The 24,669-nt window shown below is 49.8% G+C and overlaps 3 protein-coding genes across 3 annotated transcripts in view; 2 read left to right on the top strand and 1 right to left on the bottom strand.

Moving 5' to 3' along the window:
- Nucleotides 1-11,168: 11,168 nt before the first annotated feature.
- LOC125526469 (putative disease resistance RPP13-like protein 1) overlaps nucleotides 11,169-24,669 on the top strand; it is a 45,047-nt gene continuing 31,546 nt past the window's right edge. Inside the window, exon 1 of the mRNA XM_087533973.1 lies at nucleotides 11,169-11,653. Coding sequence (XP_087390099.1) covers nucleotides 11,264-11,653 — 390 coding nt within the window. The 5' untranslated portion in view covers nucleotides 11,169-11,263. The remainder of the gene's footprint in view (nucleotides 11,654-24,669) is intronic.
- Nucleotides 11,710-14,218, top strand: LOC147961873 (uncharacterized). The gene is made up of 2 exons (XM_087534682.1): nucleotides 11,710-13,849; nucleotides 13,966-14,218. Exon 1 carries the CDS (start codon nucleotides 12,250-12,252, stop codon nucleotides 13,456-13,458), a length of 1,209 nt encoding a protein of 402 aa, XP_087390808.1. The 5' UTR covers nucleotides 11,710-12,249; the 3' UTR covers nucleotides 13,459-13,849; nucleotides 13,966-14,218.
- On the bottom strand, nucleotides 14,750-18,105 carry LOC125519405 (uncharacterized). Its single transcript, XM_087535223.1, has 2 exons — nucleotides 16,844-18,105; nucleotides 14,750-15,172 (listed from the first exon to the last, which is right to left on the bottom strand). The coding sequence occupies exon 1, from the start codon at nucleotides 18,075-18,077 to the stop codon at nucleotides 16,866-16,868; it is 1,212 nt and encodes a 403-aa protein (XP_087391349.1). The 5' UTR covers nucleotides 18,078-18,105; the 3' UTR covers nucleotides 14,750-15,172; nucleotides 16,844-16,865.

The following is a 24,669-nucleotide window of genomic DNA, read 5'->3' as shown; positions in this document are numbered from 1 at the left end:
CGATTATGATGAGACATTCGCACCTATGGCCCATATGACCACTGTCTGCACTCTTCTTGCTGTGGCCTCTGTTCATCAGTGGTCTATCTCTCAACTTGATGTTCAGAACGCTTTTCTCAATGGCGAGTTGCGTGAGGAGGTTTATATGTAGCCACCACCGGGGTACTATGCTCCTGATGGTATGGTCTGTAGGCTTCGCCGCTCCCTCTATGGTCTCAAACAGGCCCCTCGCGCCTGGTTTGAGCGCTTCGCCTCTGTAGTGACTGCCGCTGGTTTCTTGCCCAGTGCTCATGATCCCGCGTTGTTTGTTCACACGTCTCCTCGTGGTCGGACTCTTCTCCTTCTCTATGTTGATGACATGATCATCACTAGTGACGACTCTGATTACATTGCCTTTGTTAAGCCTCGCCTTCGCGACCAGTTTCTCATGACTGATCTTGGTCCACTTTGCTATTTTCTTGGGATTGAGATCTCCTCCACCTCTGATGGCTTCTACATCTCCCAAGAAAAATATATTCAGGATCTTCTTGCTCGCGCTGCTCTAGGTGATGAGCGCACAGTTGTGACTCCCATGGAGCTCAACGTTCAACTTCGTGCCTCTGATGGTGACCCTCTTCCTAATCCCACTCGCTATCGTCACCTTGTTGGCAGTCTTGTCTATCTTGCTGTTACGCGTCCTGACATCTCCTATCCTGTCCACATTCTGAGTCAGTTCGTTTCAGCCCCCACCTCTGTCCACTATAGTCATCTCCTCCGTGTTCTACAATATCTTCGTGGCACGATCTCTCAGCGCCTTTTCTTTCCCCGCTCCAGCTCTCTTGAGCTCCATGCCTACTCTGATGCTACCTGGGCTAGTGATCCCTCTGATCGACGCTCGCTGTCTGCTTATTATGTCTTTCTTGATGGCTCTCTTATTTCTTGGAAGACAAGAAACAGACTGCAGTTTCTCGCTCGAGTACAGAGGCTGAGTTGCGAGCCATGGCTATGCTGACGGCTGAGGTGATCTGGTTACGGTGGCTACTTGAGGATTTTGGTGTGTCTGCTATAGCCTCGACTCCCTTATTGTCAGACAATACTGGTGCTATCAGTATCGCGCATGACCCGGTGAAGCATGAGCTCACCAAGCACATCGGTGTGGGTGCCCACTTTGTGCGTGCTGATGTGCAGGATCAGACTCTTGCTCTTCACTATGTGTCCTCTGAGTTACAGTTGGCGGACTTCTTCACGAAGGCACAGACTCAAGCGCATCATAGTTTTCTTCTCTTCAAACTCAGTGTTGTCGATTCACCATGAGTTTGAGGGGGGGTTGTGTTAGATGTGTATAGCCCTTTTGGTTTATCCCCATTGTATAAGGGGTCTCTTGCACTTTATCATACACATGTATATGTATTGACCTGTGGCCCTCCTGTGAATGCAGTTGTTGTTTATCCAACAAGGGCAATATCATTTGGAGCACTCCTCTGCATCCATCTATTATGCCAGAAACTGGCATGTTTCCCATCTCCAATCATTACGTGAGTGCAAGCCGTGAATAGTTGTCTATCCACATTGTCAATGGGTGTTTTGGTGCCTTTCCATGGCCGGTCGTTGACATCCCATTCGAGCCAAGGCCACCGGAGACGTAGAGCTCGACTGACACTGTTTTTTTCAGTCGCCTGACAGATAGTCACCCCCTATAACTGTTGGAAATATGCCCTAGAGGCAATAATAAAAGGATTATTATCATATTTCCTTGTTCATGATAATTGTCTATTATTCATGCTATAATTGTATTGTCCGGAAATCGTAATACATGTGTGAATACATAGACCATAATGTGTCCCTAGTGAGCCTCTAGTTGACTAGCTCGTTGATCAACAGATAGTCATGGTTTCCTGGCTATGGACATGGGGATGTCATTGATAACGGGATCACATCATTCACATCATTAGGAGAATGATGTGATGGACAAGACCCAATCCTAAACATAGCACAAGATCGTATAGTTCGTTTGCTAGAGTTTTTCCAATGTCAAGTATCTTTTCCTTAGACCATGAGATCGTGTAACTCCCGGATACCGTAGGAGTGCTCTGGATATACCAAACGTCACAACGTAACTGGGTGACTATAAAGGTATACTACGGGTATCTCCGAAAGTGTCTGTTGGGTTGACACGGATCAAGACTAGGATTTGTCACTCCGTATGACGGAGAGGTATCTCTGGGCCCACTCGGTAATGCATCATCATAATGAGCTCAAAGTGACCAAGTGTCTGGTCACGGGATCATGCATTACGGTACGAGTAAAGTGACTTGCCGGTAACGAGATTGAACGAGGTATTGGGATACCGACGATCGAATCTCGGGCAAGTAACGTACCGATTGACAAAGGGAATTGAATATGGGGTTGCTTGAATCCTCGACATCGTGGTTCATCTGATGAGATCATCGAGGAGCATGTGGGAGCCAACATGGGTATCCAGATCCCGCTGTTGGTTATTGACCGGAGAGCCGTGTCGGTCATGTCTACATGTCTCCCGAACCCGTAGGGTCTACACACTTAAGGTTCGGTGACGCTAGGGTTGTAGAGATATGAATATGCAGTAACCCGAAAGTTGTTCGGAGTCCCGGATGAGATCCTGGACGTCACGAGGAGTTCCGGAATGGTCCGGAGGTGAAGAATTATATATAGGAAGTGCAGTTTCGGCCATCGGGAGAGTTTCGGGGTCACCGGTATTGTACCGGGACCACCGGAAGGGTCCCGGGGGTCCACCGGGTGGGGCCACCCATCCCGGAGGGCCCCATGGGCCAAAGTGGGGAGGGGAACCAGCCCATAGTGGGCTGGTGCGCCCCCCTAGGCCCACCCCATGCGCCTAGGGTTGAAACCCTAGGGGTGGGGGGGCGCCCCACCTTGTTGTGGTGGCTACTCCACCCTTGGCCGGCGCCCCCTTAGGGGAGCCTATATAAAGGGGGGGAGGGGGCAGCCACACCTTGAGTCCTGGCGCCTCCCTCCCCCCTGCTACAGCTCTCTCTCTCTCACAGTATACGGCGAAGCCCTGCTGCTGTGACGCCCTGCATCCACCACCACGCCGTCGTGCTGCTGGATCTTCATCAACCTTTCCTCCCCCCTTGCTGGATCAAGAAGGAGGAGACGTCACGCTGACCGTACGTGTGTTGAACACGGAGGTGCCGTCCGTTCGGCGCTAGGATCTCCGGTGATTTGGATCACGTCGAGTACGTCATCCTCATCCCCGTTCTTTGAACGCTTCCGCGCGTGATCTACAAAGGTATGTAGATGCACTACCGGAATCGCCCCCTATGCCGACGGCCAGGGCCGTCGGCATAGGCCTGAGTCCCGTCGGGGTAGACCTATGCCGACGGCCCACGTCGGCATAGGGCCGTCGGCAACATATGCGTCGGCACAGCCAGGGAGGCCGTCGGCTTAGAAAAGCCGTCGGCATATATGATACGCCGACGGGGGCCGTACATCTATGCCGACGGCCCCGGCCGTCGGCAACTATCACGCCTAACGGCGGCCGCCGTCAAGTCTGCCCAATGACTGATCGCCACGTGGCACCCCTATGCCGTCGGCATAGTTCTTCATACAGAGCTCCCAGTAGCTGACACGTGGCACCTATGCCGACGGCCTAGCCGTCGGCACAGTTTTTAAACTAAGCCGACGGCTAGGCCGTCGACATAGGTGCCACGTGTCAGCTACTGGGAGCTCACGCTAGCCCTATGCCGATGGCCTAGCCGTCGGCATAGTTTGCTTTTGCTTTTGCTTTTTTTTTTCTTTTTTCTGTTTGTTTTCAGATCAATTCAATTCAAATAGCAGCACATATCAGCAGATATATATATGATGAGATAGACATATAAAACACAACGGGATATCATCCGGCACCATCACAACAATATATGCATAAGCCTGTAAATTTTACCGAGTCAAAAAATTTGACGGCACCACATCACATAAAGCATTGACACTTCAAACTATGAAAAAAAATCATATTGCTAATGACATCTAGTCAAGGTTTTAGATCATCATGATACTTCAAATCCTAATTTTCATCAAGTGTCAAATTTTGTTCTTCAATTTATTTTAGCAAGATCATCATGATAAAATAACTACTCATCAGATACCAATTTTGTCAACATCACAAAATGAAACTATAGCTATTTGACAACATCTCAAATATACCAATTTTGTTCTTCAAATTTGACAACATTTGACAACATGCATCTATCACATACATTTGACAACATTTGACAACATTTTTTAGCAAGATCATCATGATAAAATAACTAACCAATATACATCAATCCATCCATTCATCCATACAACATGCATCTATCACATAACAAGCAGTAAAAAATGCAAAAAAATGAAAAAAAAAAGCTCACCGGGCCAGCCGGGACGACGAGGCAGGGCGGCCGGGGTAGCGGGCAGCGGGCGAGCAGGGGGCGGCGGTGGAGGGCCGAGGCAGGGGCGGCCGGGGCAGCGGGCGAGCAGGGGCGGCGGTGGAGGGCCAGGCAGGGGCGGCCGGGGACGGGACGGCCGGGCGCGCGGGCCGGCAGGAGCTGCGGCCGGCTCGCGGTCGGCGGGAGGCTGGTGCGGCGTTGGGGTTGGGGGAGGCCGGGGCGGCGCAGCGCAGTAGGGGGAGGCCGGGGCGACGGCGGCTCCAGACGGCGATGGGGGAGGCAGGGGTGGAGACGGCGAGGACGGCGGGGAGGGGGGACGGGCGAGGGAAGGGGAGAGTGGCGCGGGTGGAGCGGCGGCGGGCGGGCGGCGGGAGCGTCGCGGGCGGCGGGGAGCAGCGGCGGGCGGCGGCGGCAGCGCGGGTCGGGCTCGGGGGCGCGCGGGATCTGGCCGGGGATGAACGATTGGAGGGGGTTGACTGGATATGGATAAGGCAACTATGCGGACGGCTAAGCCGTCGGCATATGTAGTGATGCCACGTGGCACCTATGCCGACGGCTTAGCCGTAGGCATAGTTTTTTTTATTTTATATAAATTTTTTAATGTTTTCTTATAGTTATATATTTATTCTTTTTTATTTTATATAGATTTTTAAATTTTTTTATAGTTATAATTTTCCTTTTTTATGTATTATTATTTCATATAGATTTTTTATTTTTTTAAACCGCTCGGCCCTCTCCTCTCCCGGAACCACACAGAGGGGAGGGGAGGCGCCGAATTCGAGCAGCTTCGTCCGCCAAGGCCGTGGCCTGGTCGCGGGTATGGGAGCGCCATGGCCGCCCTCGATCACGTGCTCGATCTGGAGCTTAGTTCGTCAGGTGAGTGAAGGGGGAGGGGGTCGTCGACGGTGAGGGTGGGGGTGGGGGCGGGGGTAGCTTAGTTCGTCAGGTGAGTGAAGGGGGAGGGGGTCATCGACAGAGGGACACCTGGGAGCAACATCCGGGCCAAACCCACTGCTACATATCCACACCGTGTAGACCCGACACGTCCGTTTCCCCCCTCCCGGTGCCGGCGGCGGCGCTGTCCGTTAGGGGGCCACACCCCGAAGATGCGTGTCGCCTCTTCGGACATGCCACAACACCACCCCGCATGTATGAGGGCCCGGTACGACGCTCCGGTGGCATTGCTACCCCCCAGGTCCCCCGTCCCGCCTAACCCTGTAGCGTTTGACCATGGGATCTAGCCCTTTGGCTTTGCACGGACGGGCTTTGACCAGCGGACCTCCCCACCCGGTTGTGTTAGGTCAGACCATAGGAACACTTTGGAGCAACATCCGGGCCAGACCCACAGCAAGATCCCCTCCGTGTAGACCCCACGCGTCCGTTTCCCCCCTCCAGGTGCCGACAGCAAGGCCGTAGGCATAGATGGCAACCACTTTTTTTTCGAAAAAATAGTCCCACCTCGCCCAGGGACAAGCAATTTGACTTGTTTAAATAATTCACTAATCCATACGTTATAAGTTCCACCCATAGCCCCACCCATAGCTACACCCCCACCCAACCCAACACTAGATTCCCTCCGGTTCCACCGCACCCGCACCATCCCCCCCTCTAAGTGACAGCTGCTCTGCCTTCCGTGGAGGGGGGGCCACACCACGGAGCCCCAAGACGGGCGTCTACGACCCAACCCAACACTAGATTCCCTCCGGTTCCACCGCACCCACACCATCCCCCCCTCCAAGTGACGGCGGCTCTGCCTTCCGTGGAGGGGGCCAAACCACGAAGCCGCAAGACGGGCGTCTACGTATGCCAGAACACTTTCACACATGCATCGGGACCCGTGCGATATTTCGGTGGCATAGCTACACCCTGAAGGCCACCCCGAATCCCAGTTGACCAGTAGATCAAGCCCTTTGACTTTCGCTGGACGGGCTTTGACCGGTGGACTCTTCCACCTGGTTGCGATAGGTCAGCCCATAGCAACATCCCCGAACACGGTCTGGACCCAACCCAACACTAGATTCCCTCCGGTTCCACCGCACCCGCACCATCCCCCCCTCTAAGTGACGGCTGCTCTGCCTTCCGTGGAAGGGGGCCACACCACGGAGCCCCAAGACGGGCGTCTACGCATTCCAGAACACTTTCACACATGCATCGGGACCCGTGTGTTTCGATGGCATAGCTACACCCCGAAGGCCACCCCGAATCCCAGTTGACCAGTAGATCTAGCCCTTTGACTTTCGCTGGATGGGCTTTGACCGGTGGACTCTTCCACCTGGTTATGATAGGTCAGCCCATAGCAACATCCCCGAACACGGTCTGGACCCAACCCAACACTAGATTCCCTCCGGTTCCACTGCACCCGCACCATCCCCCCTCTAAGTGACGGCTGCTCTGCCTTCCGTGGAGGGGGGGCACACCACGGAGCCCCAAGACGGGCGTCTACACATGCCAGAACACTTTCACACATGCATCAGGACCCGTGCGATGTTTCGGTGGCATAGCTACACCCCGAAGGCCACCCCGAATCCCAGTTGACCAGTAGATCAAGCCCTTTGACTTTCACCGGACGGGCTTTGACCGGTGGACTCTTCCACCTGGTTGCGATAGGTCAGCCCATAGCAACATCCCCGAACACGGTCTGGACCCAACCGAACACTAGATTCCCTCCGGTTCCACCGCACCCGCACCATCCCCCCCTCTAAGTGACGGCTGCTCTGCCTTCCGTGGAAGGGGGCCACACCACGGAGCCCCAAGACGGGCGTCTACGCATTCCAGAACACTTTCATACATGCATCGGGACCCGTGCGATGTTTCGGTGGCATAGCTACACCCCGAAGGCCACCCCGAATCCCAGTTGACCAGTAGATCTAGCCCTTTGACTTTCGCCGGACGGGCCTTGACCGGTGGACTCTTCCACCTGGTTGTGATAGGTCAGCCCATAGCAACATCCCCGAACACGGTTTGGACCCAACCCAACACTAGATTCCCTCCGGTTCCACCGCACCCCCACCATCCCCCCCTCCAAGTGACGGCGGCTCTGCCTTCCGTGGAGGGGGCCAAACCACGAAGCCGCAAGACGGGCGTCTACGTATGCCAGAACACTTTCACACATGCATCGGGACCCGTGCGATATTTCGATGGCATAGCTACACCCCAAAGGCCACCCCGAATCCCAGTTGACCAGTAGATCAAGCCCTTTGACTTTCGCCGGACGGGCTTTGACCGGTGGACTCTTCCACCTGGTTGCGATAGGTCAGCCCATAGCAACATCCCCGAACACGGTCTGGACCCAACCCAACACTAGATTCCCTCCGGTTCCACCGCACCCGCACCATCCCCCCCTCTAAGTGACGGCTGCTCTGCCTTCCGTGGAAGGGGGCCACACCACGGAGCCCCAAGACGGGCGTCTACGCATTCCAGAACACTTTCACACATGCATCGGGACCCGTGTGTTTCGATGGCATAGCTACACCCCGAAGGCCACCCCGAATCCCAGTTGACCAGTAGATCTAGCCCTTTGACTTTCGCTGGATGGGCTTTGACCGGTGGACTCTTCCACCTAGTTATGATAGGTCAGCCCATAGCAACATCCCCGAACACAGTCTGGACCCAACCCAACACTAGATTCCCTCCGGTTCCACCACACCCGCACCATCCCCCCCTCTAACTGACGACTGCTCTACCTTCCGTGGAGGGGGGCCACACCACGGAGCCCCAAGACGGGTGTCTACGCATGCCAGAACACTTTCACACATGCATCGCGACCCATGCGATGTTTCGGTGGCATAACTACACCCCGAAGGCCACCTCGAATCCCAGTTGACCAGTAGATCTAGCCCTTTGACTTTCGCCGGACGGGCTTTGACCGGTGGACTCTTCCACCTGGTTGCGATAGGTCAGCCCATAGCAACATCCCCGAACACGGTTTGGACCCAACCCAACACTAGATTCCCTCCGGTTCCACCGCACCCGCACCGTCCCCCCCTCCAAGTGACGGCGGCTCTGCCTTCCGTGGAGGGGGCCACACCATGGAGCCCCAAGACGGGCGTCTACGCATGCCAGAACACTTTCACACATGCATCGGGACCCGTGCGATGTTTCGGTGGCATAGCTACACCCAGAAGGCCACCCCGAATCCTAGTTGACGAGTAGATCTAGCCCTTTGACTTTCGCCGGGCGGGCTTTGACCGGTGGACTCTTCCGCCTGGTTGCGATAGGTCAGCCCATAGCAACATCCCCGAACACGGTTTGGACCCAACCCAACACTAGATTCCCTCCGGTTCCACAGCACCCGCACCTTACCCCCTCCAAGTGACGGCGGCTCTGCCTTCCGTGGAGGGGGCCACACCATGGAGCCCCAAGACGGGCGTCTACGCATGCCAGAACACTTTCACACATGCATCGGGACCCGTGCGATGTTTCGGTGGCATAGCTACACCTAGAAGGCCACCCCGAATCCTAGTTGACGAGTAGATCTAGCCCTTTGACTTTCGCCGGGCGGGCTTTGACCGGTGGACTCTTCCGCCTGGTTGCGATAGGTCAGCCCATAGCAACATCCCCGAACACGGTTTGGACCCAACCCAACACTAGATTCCCTCCGGTTCCACCGCACCCGCACCTTACCCCCTCCAAGTGACGGCGGCTCTGCCTTCCGTGGAGGGGGCCACACCATGGAGCCCCAAGACGGGCGTCTACGCATGCCAGAACACTTTCACACATGCATCGGGACCCATGCGATGTTTCGGTAGCATAGCTACACCCCGAAGGCCATCCCGAATCCCCCCTCTAACCAGATTCCCTCCATGTCGATCGTTTCCCCCCTCCGTGACACGGCGGCAGTGACGTCCGTGAGGGGGGCAATCGATATACCATCGGGGCATGTTTTTTGTTTAGATAAGGCACATTTATGTTGTGAAAAATACAAAATAAAAAATATATAAACTAAAAATAAAAAATAAAGGTAGGCCGTCGGCATAGCTGCGCACACGGAGCTACGATCCCACTGATCGATGACATGGCATTGCACGCGGATTGATGACGTGGCAGATAGCATGGGCTAGGACTATGCCGACGGCTATGCCGTCGGCATATCTCTGCCACACCACAGGCCCTCACTCCCTCGGATCGATGACGTGTCGACGGCGCGGATCGGTGATGTTAGCAATTCTATGCCGACGGCCTAGCCGTCGGCATAGTTATGCCGACGGCCGCCGTTATCCCCCGTCGGCGTAGTTTTGACGCCGTCAAACGGTCGCCGCTAATCGGGTAGGTGGGCCCTTTCTATGCCGACGGCCTCTTCTATGCCGACGGTCCCCGTAGGCGTACCGCGAGCTGTCCCGACGGCCGTAATATGCCGACGGCCCCCGTCGGCATAGATACACATATGCCGACGGTATTCTACGCCTACGGCCTGCCCTTGGCCGTCGGCATATGTCCATTTATGCCGACGGGCGCCGTCGGCATAGATGAGGCCGTCGGCAACTAGATAATTTCTGGTAGTGATGCAATCCAATCACTCGTTGCTAGATGAACTCATAGATGGATCTTGGTGAAACCGTAGAAATTTTTTTGTTTTCTGCAATGTTCCCAACAATAACATTATTATATATGCATGCTCAGGCATCTCTCTCAACTAGTACTTGTTTATGTATCTTAGCTGTCTTCAAGGTTAGTGTACATATTGATCCTGCAGCCTAGCTAGCCTTCTCTTAGTTGATTCCCTTTCATGGTTAACGACCGCCAAAGTTGCTCTTTTTTGTTGTGTTGCAGACTTGCAGTGGTGTGCTGTTAAAACAAGAGGATTTTAGTTGCACTTGCCATCAATACCAGCCCCCTCAAGGCCTAGCTGAGATGGATGGTTGATTTCCTTACCACTATATATGACCATTCTAAAGAGTACATGATGATTTTTCGCTTTGATTTCTGTTGTACATGAACCTTGTTTCTCTGTTTGCTGTTTGTTCATTGTTCGCCAGAAACACTGAGCTTGCGTTGCCAGAAACAGTGAGCTTGCTTTCAGCTAATTAATTACTTCAGCATTGTGATACATCCTCCTTTTGAAAAAAAAAGCATTGTGATACACCTGAACATCATGACGACAAGAAAAACCAAGAAACATGATATAACACCACTAATAACGATATCTTAGCAGTGTTTGGTGACAGCTATAACTCCCTAGTCGTCGTGTAGCTATAACTTAATCAATGGATATGTAAGCCAGATCCCCGTTTTGAATAGAGACATTCAGCACTACACATGGCACTTTCAGTGGAGGCTGTTACTGTCCAAGAGTAAGTCATGGACATGTAAACATGAAAAAAGAAAAAAGTTGATAGTGAAGTTAGCTGTTACTGTTACAGACCATGTCAATCTAACATCAAACAACATGTACACTTTTCTTTTGCAAGGAACAACATGTACACTTCATTGAAGGTCGTTACTGTCAGGCGTAAATTAAGTGCCATGCTTAACGGCTAATTATTTTTGACAGGATGTTTACACGGCTACTTTATTGGGCACATTCTGCAGAGCAGGACGGTGCATTAATCAAATCATATTGTCAGCACTAATTAAGGAGCAAAGTAGGAACCCTGGCCGACCTGATCTTGCCGTCGCGCGCCGACGACCCAACCACCCTGTTTCTCCGGCGAGTCGTCCGCCGCTGAATAGAAAATGACACCCATCCCGCGTCATCTGTGTTTCCCCACACTACCCTAGCCTCACATCAGATCTGGAGAGTAGATCAGAGAGCTCCCCCCTCGCACTCACCTCGCCGGCGGTGCTCACCCCTGCAGCTGCTGCAGGGTCTATGTGCCTTTAGACCCTGCAGCCTGAGCCTAGCTAGCCTTCTCTCCCCAGCGCTTGCAATGGCGGATCCTATTAGCATTAGTGCTGCTGTAGGATGGGGCGTAACCGCAGTAGGTTGGCTCGCCTCACCCATCATTCCCAGGCTCCTCAACAAAGGTTTCACCGTCCTGGACTTTAACGCGACGGAGAAGCTGAAGATAGTTGATATGCAAGTTTTACAACTGCAGCGGGTGATGGAAGTAGTCGACGAGAGCACCTACAGGGCTCGCTTGGAGCCACTGTTAGACAAGCTTAGGTCTGCTCTCTATGAGGCCGAAGACATCTTGGATGATGTTGAGTATCAGCGCCTCAAGAAGCAGGCCCAAGATGCCAAGTCATCCGGCAGTAAGATGGATTCGCTGAAGAAGACTCTTCGGTCTGCCATGCCGAGATCCCTCCTAAAAGACAAGGTATTTCCCTGCTTTCATGCTTGGATGTGTTCATCCTTTTGTGCCACATAGATATATGGCTATAGCTGCCAATCAGAATGCATTCTCACTTGTTTGCCACAATTATGTAAACTAGTGGATGTTAAGATCTTCAAATGCAATAAGAGATACGACACAGGTTGTTAGGAAAATAGGATTAATTTCTTTGGAGCCGAATGAATCAAGAGTTTACATAGTACTATTTCTTAAGAGTAATTAGCCCAATTATCAGGAATAATCAAAGATTGTCCCACTCTTCCACTAGCTAGTACCGTCTTCCACTCTTCCCTGTGTAACCCTGACAGCACAACGTTTGGTGTTTGGTGCTTTCCTGACGGAACAACAATGCCTCTCGGTGCACTCTTCTTCATACATGATGCACGATCTGTGTCACTCGATGCAGAGCCTGGGGTCTCTCTCCTTTCTAGAAGTTAAAAATTCTCCTTCATACGGTAGTGTAGACTAGGTTCTCATTCCCGGATTCTGTTGGTCAGTTCAAGCATCTACGATATTTTGCTTTTGTGGTGACTGCATTTGTCGGGCTAACTTTACCGGGCGCCTTTACCAAGCTTTACCACATGCAGGTGGTAGACTTTGGTTCTTGCCATTGTTTGGATTTTTCTAGAGGTGAAGATATGATGAACCTCGTCAACTTGCGCAGTGTAATCAGCTGGGCAGATTTTGATTTTCCTAACGTGGGCAGGTTGATATGGCTCCAGACGCCACCATTCTTCAGAATAAGAAGGGAACAGGGGTATGAGCCACATCAGCTGAAACACCTAAACAAGCTTCAAGGCAAGCTGCTGATATGCGGTCTTGAGAATGTTCAGAGCAAGGAGGACGCTCTTGAAGTCGATCTTGCTGGCAAGGAAAAACTCACAAAAGTGGTACTGTCCTGGGATGATGATAGCTGCAGTCCAGAAGTTGAAGCAGAGGTACTTGAGGGTCTTTGCCCATCGAAGTACCTTGAAAGACTAGAACTCTGGAATTACCACGGTGCAAGGTTACCGAGTTGGATGATGGGTAAACATAACGGCAGCCCAAAGAACCTGAAAGAACTTACGTTCAGGGGATGGATCCAACTGGGACCTGCTCCTGACCTTGGGGCTTTCATTCATCTTCAGTCACTATTTCTTTCTGGCTGCAACTGGGATGCCTTACCAGGCAACATGGAGCACCTCACATCTCTCAAGAAGCTGGAGATCCAGTCATGCGACAATATACGGTCGCTTCAAATACTGCCCAAGTCTCTTGAAATGATTACAGTCAGGAGCTGCAGCTGGGATGCCTTACCAGGCAACATGGAGGACCTCACGTCGCTCAAGAAACTGGTGATCACGTCATGCAAGAATATACGGTCGCTTCCAACACTGCCCAAGTCTCTTGAAATGATTACAGTCAGGGGCTGCAGCTGGGATGCCTTACAAGGCAATATGGAGCACCTCACAGCGCTCAAGAGACTGGAAATAGATTCATGCAAGAATGTACTGTCGCTTCCAACACTGCCCAAGTCTCTTGAGGAGATTAACGTCATGAACTGCAGCAGGGATGCCTTACGAGGAAATGTGGAGCACCTCACATCGCTCAAGAAATTTGAGATCTGGAATTGCAAGAATATGCGGTCGCTCCCAATGCTGCCCAAGTCTCTTGAAGAGTTTAAAGTCGTGCGCTGCAGCGTCAGTGCCTTGCCAGGCAATATTGAACACATCACATCACTCAAGAAACTGGATATATATACAGGCATGCGAGAATATGCGGTCACTTCCCACACTGCCCAAATCTCTTGAGGAGATTAGGGTCATGTACTGCAGCTTGGATACCTTATCAGACAATATGGAACACCTTACATCGCTCAAGATACTGAGGATCACTATCTGCAAGAATATGCGGTTGCTTCCAACACTGCCCAATTCTCTTGAGGAGTTTATCGTTGCGGACTGCAGCTTGAATGCCTTACCAGTTAATATGGAGCACCTCACATCACTCAAGACGCTGATTATACAGTCGTGTGAGAATATGCGGTCGCTTCCAACACTGCCCAAGTCTCTTGAGGAGATTACAGTCAGGTACTGCAGTGACGAGTTCATACAATCTTGTGTAACGACCGATGATCCAAACTGGCAGAAGATTGAGCACATTCCAAAGAAAACAATTACATTCTATAGTGAAAAAGAGAAGGTATGTAGTTAGATTCTTTTGACTTCGTTTTCCATTTTTTGTATTCAATAAATGTAACCGCAACTATTAGCCGTTAAGGTTGTTGGTATTTTTCTGATTTGGCTACTAACTGTCAGCCGCATGCCCTGGTTGAGGATGGGAGATGAAGTCGAAGTCGAAGCCGTCAGACTCTTGCTAAATCTACAGGCTCTCTTACTGGGTAACCTGTTCGCTGGGTTATGCCGACTTGGGTTTGTTAAGTCTTGCATGTTTACGCGTGAGGTGGTGCTATGTCTCCATGCATTCATGAACAATAGATTTATTAGTCGTTTACTCCTATGTATGGATTTATGAGTTGTTTGCTGTCTACTATGGATGTAATAACGTGGAACACTGGATTAATTTGCTTCCTATATACAGTACTTATATATGATTTGTAACACTTTGGAATGGTGATCACTGAGTTTGTTCATTTCCTGTCGTTTGTAGCATCGTTCACCAAAGTATCTGATTTGATTGCTAGGAATCAGGGGCTACATAGCATGGTATGGTATGAGGAGCTTACCAGATTGGGCGAAGCTAATCGGGGGACCTGCTCCTGTCATTGAGTCTTCCATTCATTTTCAGTAGTCGCATTTGTATTTCTCCTGGTTGGGCATTCAGGGGAAGTGCTCTGCACACGTCGGCCTGTCCTCTGTTCTGAATACGTTCTGGTTGGCAACGATGTTCTGGTTGGCCTGCAAACACGATTGACATCCTTTGGTCAAACAGTGCCTTGCCATTTCATCAAAAAGGGGGAAGAAAAACATTGCCTTGCCAGAGTCCAAGGCGTGAAGTGGACAGTGCCGGAGTCCAAGTTTTGGGCTGCTGCCTTTGGCTAAAAATGTGTTTAAAAGAAGGATATGACCTGCAAATGTACATGAATACATTGATAGACTCATTGAGTCGAAATGTACTTGAAAACAAAAATCTTGTTTTTCCCACAATTGTTGACTGACTGAACGTGCTAATTTCATTGTCTGTGGCTCCTTTTGTTTTGCTCACATTCGCAAGCTCAAATCAATGCCACAAGAACCAAACCAAACACACATATACACATAATCACTTTTGGGTTGAGAAGTGATTGAGCTGCCCTGTCCTCGCCGCCAAGCCCCTAACAATGCAAACAGTAAACATACAACAAATACTTTGAAGTAGCATGAAAACAAGAACAACATTCACATATGAGATTGACATGCACCAGCCTGTCAGCAAGCTGGATCACATCTGGTGACAACTCCATGGTATCGAAACAGCAACCACTCTGAACTCAGAAAAGCTGATCTGTTGGCGACTCCACTGAATCTGGACAAACAAAAGGACAGAAGTTTAGATACCAGAGAAGAAACTTGGGTCCAACTTGTACACATATTTGAGATCTTACGACCTATTAAATGAACAAATTATACGCGCTTATGTAGTACTCCCTCCGGTCGAAAATAAGTGTTGTTGTTTTAGTTCAAATTTCAACACTTATTTTGGATCGGAGGGAGTATCTAATTGCTATACTGCTCTTAGCTGAATTTGAAATGTGTCACTGCAAAACACCCAGTTCAGTGTGCTTAGCCTTGTAATTTGAAATACAGGTTGGAATACATAGCCAGACAGAGGCACGCCAACATAATAAAGGAAATGATTCATGAAAAACTTGAGTCACGCAGAATTGGTACATTCATGTTCCAGCGTTCATATACTGCCTAGGCACCTAGCAGTATAGCAAAATTCAACTGAAAAAATGAAAGAAACTGGTGTGTATTGGTAGCAAGAACCAACACACTAGGTGCTGTCTGCCATCGATCCCAGTACAAAAGGGCCTCACAGAAAGGAAACAAATACAAGATTCATCTCGTTGAATTGCTAATGCACAAGCACCTGAAACCACCTGAGGACAGCAAAGTTTTCAGAGTATTGGTGTGACGTTCTACCAGGGAGCTGGCTGTTGGCGTGAGGAACTCCTAATTCAAGTAAGTAGCTTGTTCAGTAGCTGATAAATCAAATGTACAGCAATATGTTATACTGAAAGTTTAGCCTGTCATTGCCATTGCAGGCTAGTACATAAGACCATATGAATTTCCCTTTTGTTTTACTTAGAAATAAGAATGATGATGGTGGTGCTAACAGCAGGATTGTGAATATGTTTTCACGACAAAGTACTATTTCCCCTTGCTTTTACTTTACACACCAACCATTTGCTTTCCAGGTTTCTCGGAGAAACAGGCTGTTGTGCCTCCAAGGGAAAGTTTAAGTCAATCATCTCACCCATTTGATCTGCTTTAAAATTCAGGAGAACTACCATGACACGAGGATCTAAAGGTGGTCGAGATTGACTGAAATAAACAAGAATTTTGGTTGCCTGTGCAGCAATAAGCACTCCCTTGAGGTTGATTTCAGATAAAACAGCTTGTGAGCATAAGCTATTCTTAGTATTTAAAACAGTAACTCAGAATCTTGTTTCTGACCGTACCAAATTATGCAGATTTCTAAATAACATCACAACATAAAATTAATAAATTATACATGCGAAAATGATTAAAAGGAAACTTTTCTCCCTACTTGTATATCTATCAAAAGAATACTAATGTACAAAATGAGTTGTCCTTGACTTCAATGAAATTTCTTGAGGTGAAACAATCCAAGGTAAACTGGATCCAAACTTGTATTCCTTCTATGTTACATTGGAAATAATTGGTTCCATCAGGACTCGTGCATAAGCTACTCACAATGTCCAAGATATTATTTTCTTACCAACCTCATTCAATTAAAATGCCAGTTGGAACAAACAAGATAACAGAACACAAATATGCTCTCAAGCATGCTTAGCTTTCCCACACACACACACAAGAAAACAAATATTAATAAATCATGTAAACAAGAATAATCAATTGTAGTAATGAACAATCAAGAATTAGATAAGCTGTGCGATGATTACAAAGGGAAGGAGATAACAAGGATGGAATCATGGAATAGAAATTTTACCACTTCATACTGTCCGTGGAGGTTACAACGATGGTGGAAAGTTGGTATATATCCCGGTTTGAAAAAAGTAGGCATATATGCTTGACGGCGCCAGCCTAAGCATGAATTGTTTCGCACAAACCCTCTGAAGCTGCAATGTGTTGATGTCCATTGTGAAATACTCAAGGAGTGGCTTCTCTATAGGTGAACCTCGCAGGGATTCTGTTCTCATCAATAGCAAACACCTCTCTGTTACAGCTTTGATAAAATAGTGGTACCCAGAATCTAGTGAGATTGTCTTCTCCATCAGCCACTGGTTGGTACTCTCACCGCTGTTTCGCACAATGGCATAACTGAGATCAGATGCAATTTCATTTTCACCACGGAGACCAAACATCCCAAGCCTGGCTTCCCCTGCCTCAACAATGGCTACACCTTTCCTATACCATTCTCCGGGTGGTAGTTCTGCAATGGAGAACTCCATCCTCCTGATGTCAAGCACGAGCAACAGGTTCCGCTTGACCACGAGAAAGTCCCAGTAGAAGCAACCATAAGCATAATGGCGCCTGAGATAAAAAGGGTTCATCCATGACATCATGTCCGAGTCACCCATGGCAAGGCCCAAATCACTCAAATACTTGGATGCAGCATCTCGCCATTGTCCTGTGCTCCAAGAGAAGGCGAAGGCCGCCAGCTTAGTTTTGCCAGGTGCCAAACAGATCACCCTGAATGCCGTCTCTTCCGTGGGTGCCGCCTCCTCCTCGCCGATGGGAGCGAGGAAAGGGTGGGGGAGCCTGTGCTCCACCGAAGCGGCTAGGTCGTCAGGTACTGGGGGAAGCAGGAAATACCGCCGGTGCAAGGGGTCGCACACCGCGAGCTCCGGGAAGACTCGGGGCTGCCCATCTTCTGTGATCTTGCGGGAGAGGAGGACGCGGCCGTCGCGGACGTCCCACACGATCCATCGGCGGTGGGAGGGGAGGAACGAGAACTTGAAGTCGGCGACGAGGGCGAGCGCGCGGGCGGTGGGCGCGGAGGGGTGAGGCGGGAGGGCTGGGTGGAACCCGCCGAGGTTGAGGAGCGCGAGGTGGAGCGGGGCGTGGAGGCTGCGGAAGGCGCGGAGGAAGGAGCCGTTGGTGGCGAGCCGGCGGAAGGTGACGCAGGCCGCGGAGGCGCGGGCGAGGTCAGCCGGGTCGAGCAGCCAGAGGAAGATCTCGGCCAGGAGGTGGACGGGGAGGTCCGTCAGTGGTGACGCCATCTCCTGACCGGTCGGCAGAGCAGGTGGCCGCCGGGAACCCTAGTGGAGGTGCCGGCGGCGGCGGATGTGTGCGGCTGCCTGCTTTTTTTTTAAGGCAAAACATGCGCTTTATTAAACAGTAACAGCAATGTTTACAGGTACATTCAGAGGATCATAAGGGAGATCCAGCTAAACACGACGACCAAAATCTAAAGAAGAAGCGTGTTTTGCTAAATTGTGGGTTTCAAAATTGAAGTTTCTCCGTTCGTGAATAATAAGACAGCCGGTAAAATGGCCCATCCTTCCTTGTATCTCCCGCACAATTGCACCGTTTGCAGCACTCGAACCTTGATCAATGTCAGTCACTAACGTTTGGCAATCTGATGCAATAGTAATGCTTGCAAGGTTCAGGTCAGCAGCAAGGGCTAAGCCCTCCCTACAAGCCAATGCTTCAATGACGGTTGGATCATTAATGTTCCCCAGAACGAGGGCTGAAGTTGGGGGAGAGTGATTTTTTTTCCTTTGTGCTACCGAAGTGGGCTTGTAACGATGCTAGAGTTTTTCTCTCTTTCTTTTTTTGCGCTGGAAATGCTACAGTGTTTAAATTGGAAACCATCCAAACCAGGTTTCTACTGGCCTCTGCAAATTATTCTAGGATTTAATCTTCAACGTGTCTCCACTTGTTCAAGAAGCTACTAGTAGATATCAACACTACCCTATCCAGGCGATTAGGGTTTAGCCTACTCCGTCGGTACCTCATGTCGGCGTCGAGTTGTTCCTACTGTTTGCTCACCACCTTCGATATTCGTCGTGCAGATTCTTGGGCTGACTACGGGAACGGTTGTCCCGTTCGCCTGGCCTTGGTCTTTGTTGTGGACAGCACCCGAGTGATTGCATCTTCGTTCGTTGCCCTTGAAGGCTTTCAAGCAGTGGCGGAGCTATGTTGGGGCCAACCCGTGCTCTGGCCCGCCCTGCCTAGCTGAAACACTGCCCACCTGCCTGCCAAGTGGCCTGGCCCATTTGTTTTCTATATGCTTTCTTCTCAAGACTGGCCCGCCCAAGGAATCAATCTAAGCTCCGCCAGTGCTTTCAAGTGTGTTGTCATGGCAGCTCTAGTTCGAGTTCATGAGGGGCAGTGAGAGGAAAGGAGAAGCAATCTGAGGGGGGTCTGGAGGATGCTTTGAGGATGATGAGGTTGCATGAAGGGGAACTTAATGGCATGTGCGTGGGGCTTGAGGAGACCAACGAGATGGCCAAATCACCCCGCTAGATGGAGGTGGCGAAGGTACACACCACCAAGAACTTCAGCAGTGCAGTGTTCAAGGAAACATTAATATTCATCTAGAACCTAGCCCATGAGCCAGAGATCAGAGAGGTAGAGGACAATCTTTCTGTGGTCTAGATCTTTTGTCTTGAAGACTGTAAGAGGGTGATGTTTCAAGAGCCCTGGATCTTCCGTGGTCTCATGGTGTTGCTTGAATATTTTGGTGGGGAAAAGGTGCCGAAAACAATAAATCTTGGCAGGGTCTCGTTGTGGGGCACAAATACATAAGATTCCAGATTTATATAGCAAAGATCTGATTACAGACCAATTAGCTCGGAGAATTGGGACGGTGCAGAGCGTTGAGCTGACCCCTACGTGGTACTTTGAGAGCAATTATGTGCAAGTAGGGGTGAAGATTGAAGTGAGCGAGCCCTTGATACGATGAACTTCGTTAAACCTGGCTAGATAAAGATTGTTTCTGGATGTGGAGTATGAAAACAAATCAGTTACTTCTGCGAGGTTTGCGGTTTGCTAGGACATGATAAGGAGGAATCCAACGACAGCGGATTGATAGTATACAATGGGGCAAATGGTTGGTGGCAAAGAGAAGGAAGACCCGGGTCTCCCAGGGTGGTGGTCGCGGTGGCATGAGCTCCTCACAGGGTTGCTCTCGATGTAGAGGACGCGATCGTGGTGGAATCCCATGAAAAAAGAAGCTCCGAAGATATAGGTTTGGGGGAGGAAGAAGATACCGTTGATACAGCTCAAAGCTCCATGAAAATAGCAGGAGGTGAAGGATGGAGATGGCATAGAACCAAGCGAGATAAAAATTCGGGATATGAAAAGGCTCGACATGAATGTTGGCAAGGAGGGTGAGCCCAAACAAGGGGCAACGGTTTAGTCAAGAATGTCAGTATCAACATCGAGGGGGGGGGGTGGAGATAAATTTGGCACTAATGGCTCTGTCCCGTCACCGCCTCCAGCCTATATTACTCCTAAAAAACGCAAGAAGGCAAGTAAAGGAAACTCACCAAGAAAATATGTCACGTCTGAAGCAGAATCGGCGGCCTCCCTCTGAAAGATCGTGGATGTCGCCTAGAGGGGGGGGTGAATAGGCGTTTTAAAATAATTACGATTTAGGCTTGAACAAATGCGGAATAAACCTAGCGGTTAATTTGTCAAGCACAAAACCTAAAACAACTAGGCTCACCTATGTGCACCAACAACTTATGCTAAGCAAGATAAGCAACTATGCGATAGCAAGATATATGACAAGAAACAATACGGCTATCACAAAGTAAAGTGCATAAGTAAAGAGCTCGGGTAAGAGATAACCGAGGCACGCGGAGACGACGATGTATCCCGAAGTTCACACCCTTGCGGATGCTAATCTCCGTTTGGAGCGGTGTGGAGGCACAATGCTCCCCATGAAGCCACTAGGGCCACTGTAATCTCCTCACGCCCTCGCACAATGCAAGATGCCGTGATTCCACGAAGGGACCCTTGAGGGCGGTCACCGAACCCGTACAAATGGCAACCCTTGGGGGTGGTCACCGAACCCGTACACTTTGGCAACCCTTGGGGGCGGTCACCGGTACCCGTCAAATTGCTCGGGGCGATCTCCACAACCTAATTGGAGACCCCGACGCTTGCCCAGAGCTTTACACCACAATGATTGAGCTCCGAACAACACCAACCGTCTAGGGCGCCAAGGCACCCAAGAGGAACAAGCTCTAGGGTGCCCAAACACCCAAGAGTAATAAGCTTCTCAAACTTCACTTCCACGTATCACCGTGGAGAACTCAAACCGATGCACCAAATGCAATGGCAAGGGCACACAGAGTGCCCAAGTCCTTCTCTCTCAAATCCCACCGGAGCAACTAATGCTAGGGAGGAAAATGAGAGGAAGAACAAGAAGGAGAACACCAAGAACTCCAAGATCTAGATCCAAGGGGTTCCCCTCACATAGAGGAGAAAGTGATTGGTGGAAATGTGGATCTAGATCTCCTCTCTCTTTTCCCTCAAAAACTAGCAAAAATCCATGGAGGGATTGAGAGTTAGCAAGCTCAAAGAAGGTCAACAATGGGGGAAGAACACGAGCTCAAAAGGTTGGGGTCAAAGGGGAAGAAGACCCCCTTTTATAGGAGGGGGAAAATCCAACCGTTATGTGCTCAGCCCGCACACGAGCGGTACTACCGCTCCTGGTCCCGGTACAACCGGAACTCACAGTATACGTGCAGAACCCTACCAGGCGGTACAATCGGGCGACCAGGCGGTAGCACCGGTTGAGAAGAACAACCGGACCAACCGCCCAGCCACCGCTCAACCACCGCATAGGAACAGAAGGGAGTCACCCCTGAGTGCGGTAGTCGAGCGGTACCGGACCGGTGCAACCGCATGGCCTTGAGCGCTCGGGCGGCTAAGTCCTGAGCGATAGAACCGCTCCGGACACTGGTGGTACCGGTACGACCGGACCAACCGGGCCACCACCGCCCAAGTACCGCATCAAAACAGAGGCCTGACCGGTACTTGGGCGGTGCCTGGCTGGAACAACCGCCCAAGACTTTGCTGAGCAAGTTGGCGATACCACCGCCCGGAAGCAGCGGTACAACGGCTGAGAGCTCCAAGCGGTACTACCGCTGGGGCACGCGGTACTACCGCTGGGACCAGACAAAAACCACTCTCAAGAAAACCAGAACTGCCATAACTTCTGCATATGAGCTCCGAATTGAGCAAACTCAAACTTGTTGGAAACAAGACGACGAGTAGCATCAAAACAGCGACTGGATATAGTAAGAAGAGGCAGGGGAGGTATGCCAACAAATAGAGGAGTGAACCTCCAACCGAGAAGAACCGGCAAAACCTCCAACATCAAAAACATCATAGAAGATGCATGTGAACTCCGTTTTCGATGAACTCGAGCTTGTCATCAAGATGACCATAAGCTCTAAGACTCTCAAAGAGAACCAAACAAGAACCAAGAAAGATGATGCAAGGATGCAATGGTTTGAGCTCTCAACGAACGATACGATCAAGCTACTCATCGAGAGCCCCCCTTGATAGTACGGCAATCGATCCTATAACCCGGTCTCCCAACTACCATCATGAGACCGGTAAAATAGAAAACCTATCAAGGGCAAACCTTTGCCTTGCACATGGTCCACTTGAGCTAGATGATGACGATCTTGACTTCCTCAAGTTGGACCACCTTTCTTGATTGTGTTGGCTCGATGAAGACTAGTTGATTGCTCCCCCATACTCCACTATAGGTGAGCCTTTCTTCCGCACATCTTCACAAGTCCATTGTCACCACAAAGGACGGCAAGCTTCAAGCATTTGATCTCTTCGTGATGCTCCACTTGAACTTGCACACCGCAACCTAACCCCACAAAGAAACTCTCACGAAGACCATGGGTTAGTACACAAAGCGTAATTGACAATTCTTACCATACCATGGGATCACTTGATCCCTCTCGGTACATCTTCTGCGCTTTGTGAGTTGATCAACTTGATTCACTCTTGACTTAGTCTTGATCAACCTTGAACCTTTCCAATTCTCTTCATTTGAATGATGTCTTGAAGGTAGACATGAATGATCACACAATCTTCTTCTTCAAGACATGCTTGCAATAAGCTCAACTCTCACATGACCAATCTTTGGATAATTCCTTGAATAACACCTTGGTCGACACAAACTCTCCTTGAAATCAACACATGCACTCCAAGAAAAGTCTATGGACAAAACCTTCAAATATAACTCAAGGAAACCATTAGTCCATAGAGATTGTCATCAATTACCAAAACCAAACATGGGGGCACCGCATGTTCTTTCACCCTCGAGGAAATGCTAGTGTGTGTTTTGCGGTGGAAATACTAGAATCTTAAAATTGGAAACCACCCAAACTAGGGCAGTATGAAGGTTTTCTGCTAGCCTCTAAGAATCTTTCTGGAATTTAGTCTTCATTGTGTCTCCACTTGTTCTCCTTTTCTAAGAATTATCATGCATCTGTTAAACACATGTCACCGTGCAACACATACATGTGGAAACCACGAAAAACATCTGGAAGACGACACTATGTTGGAATATTTATAGAACACCCTAGAAAAATAATAAAAAACCATAGGGTGTTTTGCAACTATAATCACCATCACCCGTTGTCATCGGACATGATGCATGGAGCATCGTGCCACTAAAGGGCTTTGTGAATCAAAGAAGAAGCTCACGGTCATAGGCGATAGAGTCAATGACAATGTGGCGCGTCAAACGGGGATCATCACCATGCTCTTTGAACCCCAAACTCATCGCTTGTGATTAATACACCAGGGCAAACCACCTGATTTGGCACCCTCGAGCCACCATCCATGTTCCTAGACCGCCCGTCCTCCCTTGTACATGGACAACTACATCACCATTGAAGATGCTAAGTGCCACACCATTTAGAAAAAAAATGAAATACTCCACACCAAGGGAGTGACCAAGGGCAAATCTCACGGATTCATTGACTTCACACAGAGAGGGTGATGCTGAACGGAGCTAATGCTGGGGAGACCTTATTTAGAACGTCGGTACGGCCGTCAATGAGATGATGCCATGGGAAATTAAAAAAACACATCCCAAACTAAATAGCCAAAGCAGAGAGCCAAGGTTCCCTGCATCCTTGTGTTGCTAGTGCAGAAGGCTCCACGTCCCCGCCGCTGAGAAAAGGAGGAAAAAAATTGTCTCCCTTATCGCGTTTCAAGCCGCGGAAAAAAGGAGGAGAACAGTTATCTCCATTATCGCCTTTTGATTGAACGAGCGGTTGTTGAAGACGTCATATGTGATCCAAAGGACTTTGACAGGCAACATATGGACCTAGGTTGACACGCACGATATGATACAAAACATACAAATATACAACCCAACTAACCAGAGGATTTGTTGGCAACAATAACAAGCAACCGGCGCCAGCTCCATGCTGCTTACAGTATAGTGCTTTAGTGTTTGTGTTGGGTTGACCACTTGTTAGATTTCCCTTGTTATAATTAGTCTAACTAGGTTTTCGAGAGGTCACTTGATAAATACGGAGTACATCAGTTAGCATTACCACGGGTATTGATTGATACGAACCCTTAATTTCATTGTGACAATCTTATAGCCATGGAACAGCCACACCACTGCTTAGCATCAAAGAAAGAAAAACAAAGACATTATCACCGCAAAGGGAAGCCCTGTAGATTGTCGTGTGTGTCTTGTAAGCAAGCAAAGCGATTACAGGTGGGAGAAATGCACACTATTGAAATCACAAACCACTATGGACTCAAGAATGCTGGTCAGATTACAGCTCCGTCAAATCTGTCTCAGAAATGGTG

Source organism: Triticum urartu, chromosome 7A (genome assembly GCF_056163025.1).
Source record: "Triticum urartu cultivar PI428250 chromosome 7A, HENAU_Tu73, whole genome shotgun sequence".
NCBI lineage: Eukaryota > Viridiplantae > Streptophyta > Magnoliopsida > Poales > Poaceae > Triticum > Triticum urartu.
Note: the sequence above shows the minus strand (reverse complement) of the source record. Positions and strands in the feature narration are given on the sequence as shown.

Coding starts and splice junctions, on each gene's coding strand:
- LOC147961873 (XM_087534682.1), top strand. CDS start 12,250: ATGCAGGTGGTAGACTTTGGTTCTTGCCATTGTTTGGATTTTTCTAGA.
- LOC125519405 (XM_087535223.1), bottom strand. CDS start 18,077: ATGGCGTCACCACTGACGGACCTCCCCGTCCACCTCCTGGCCGAGATC.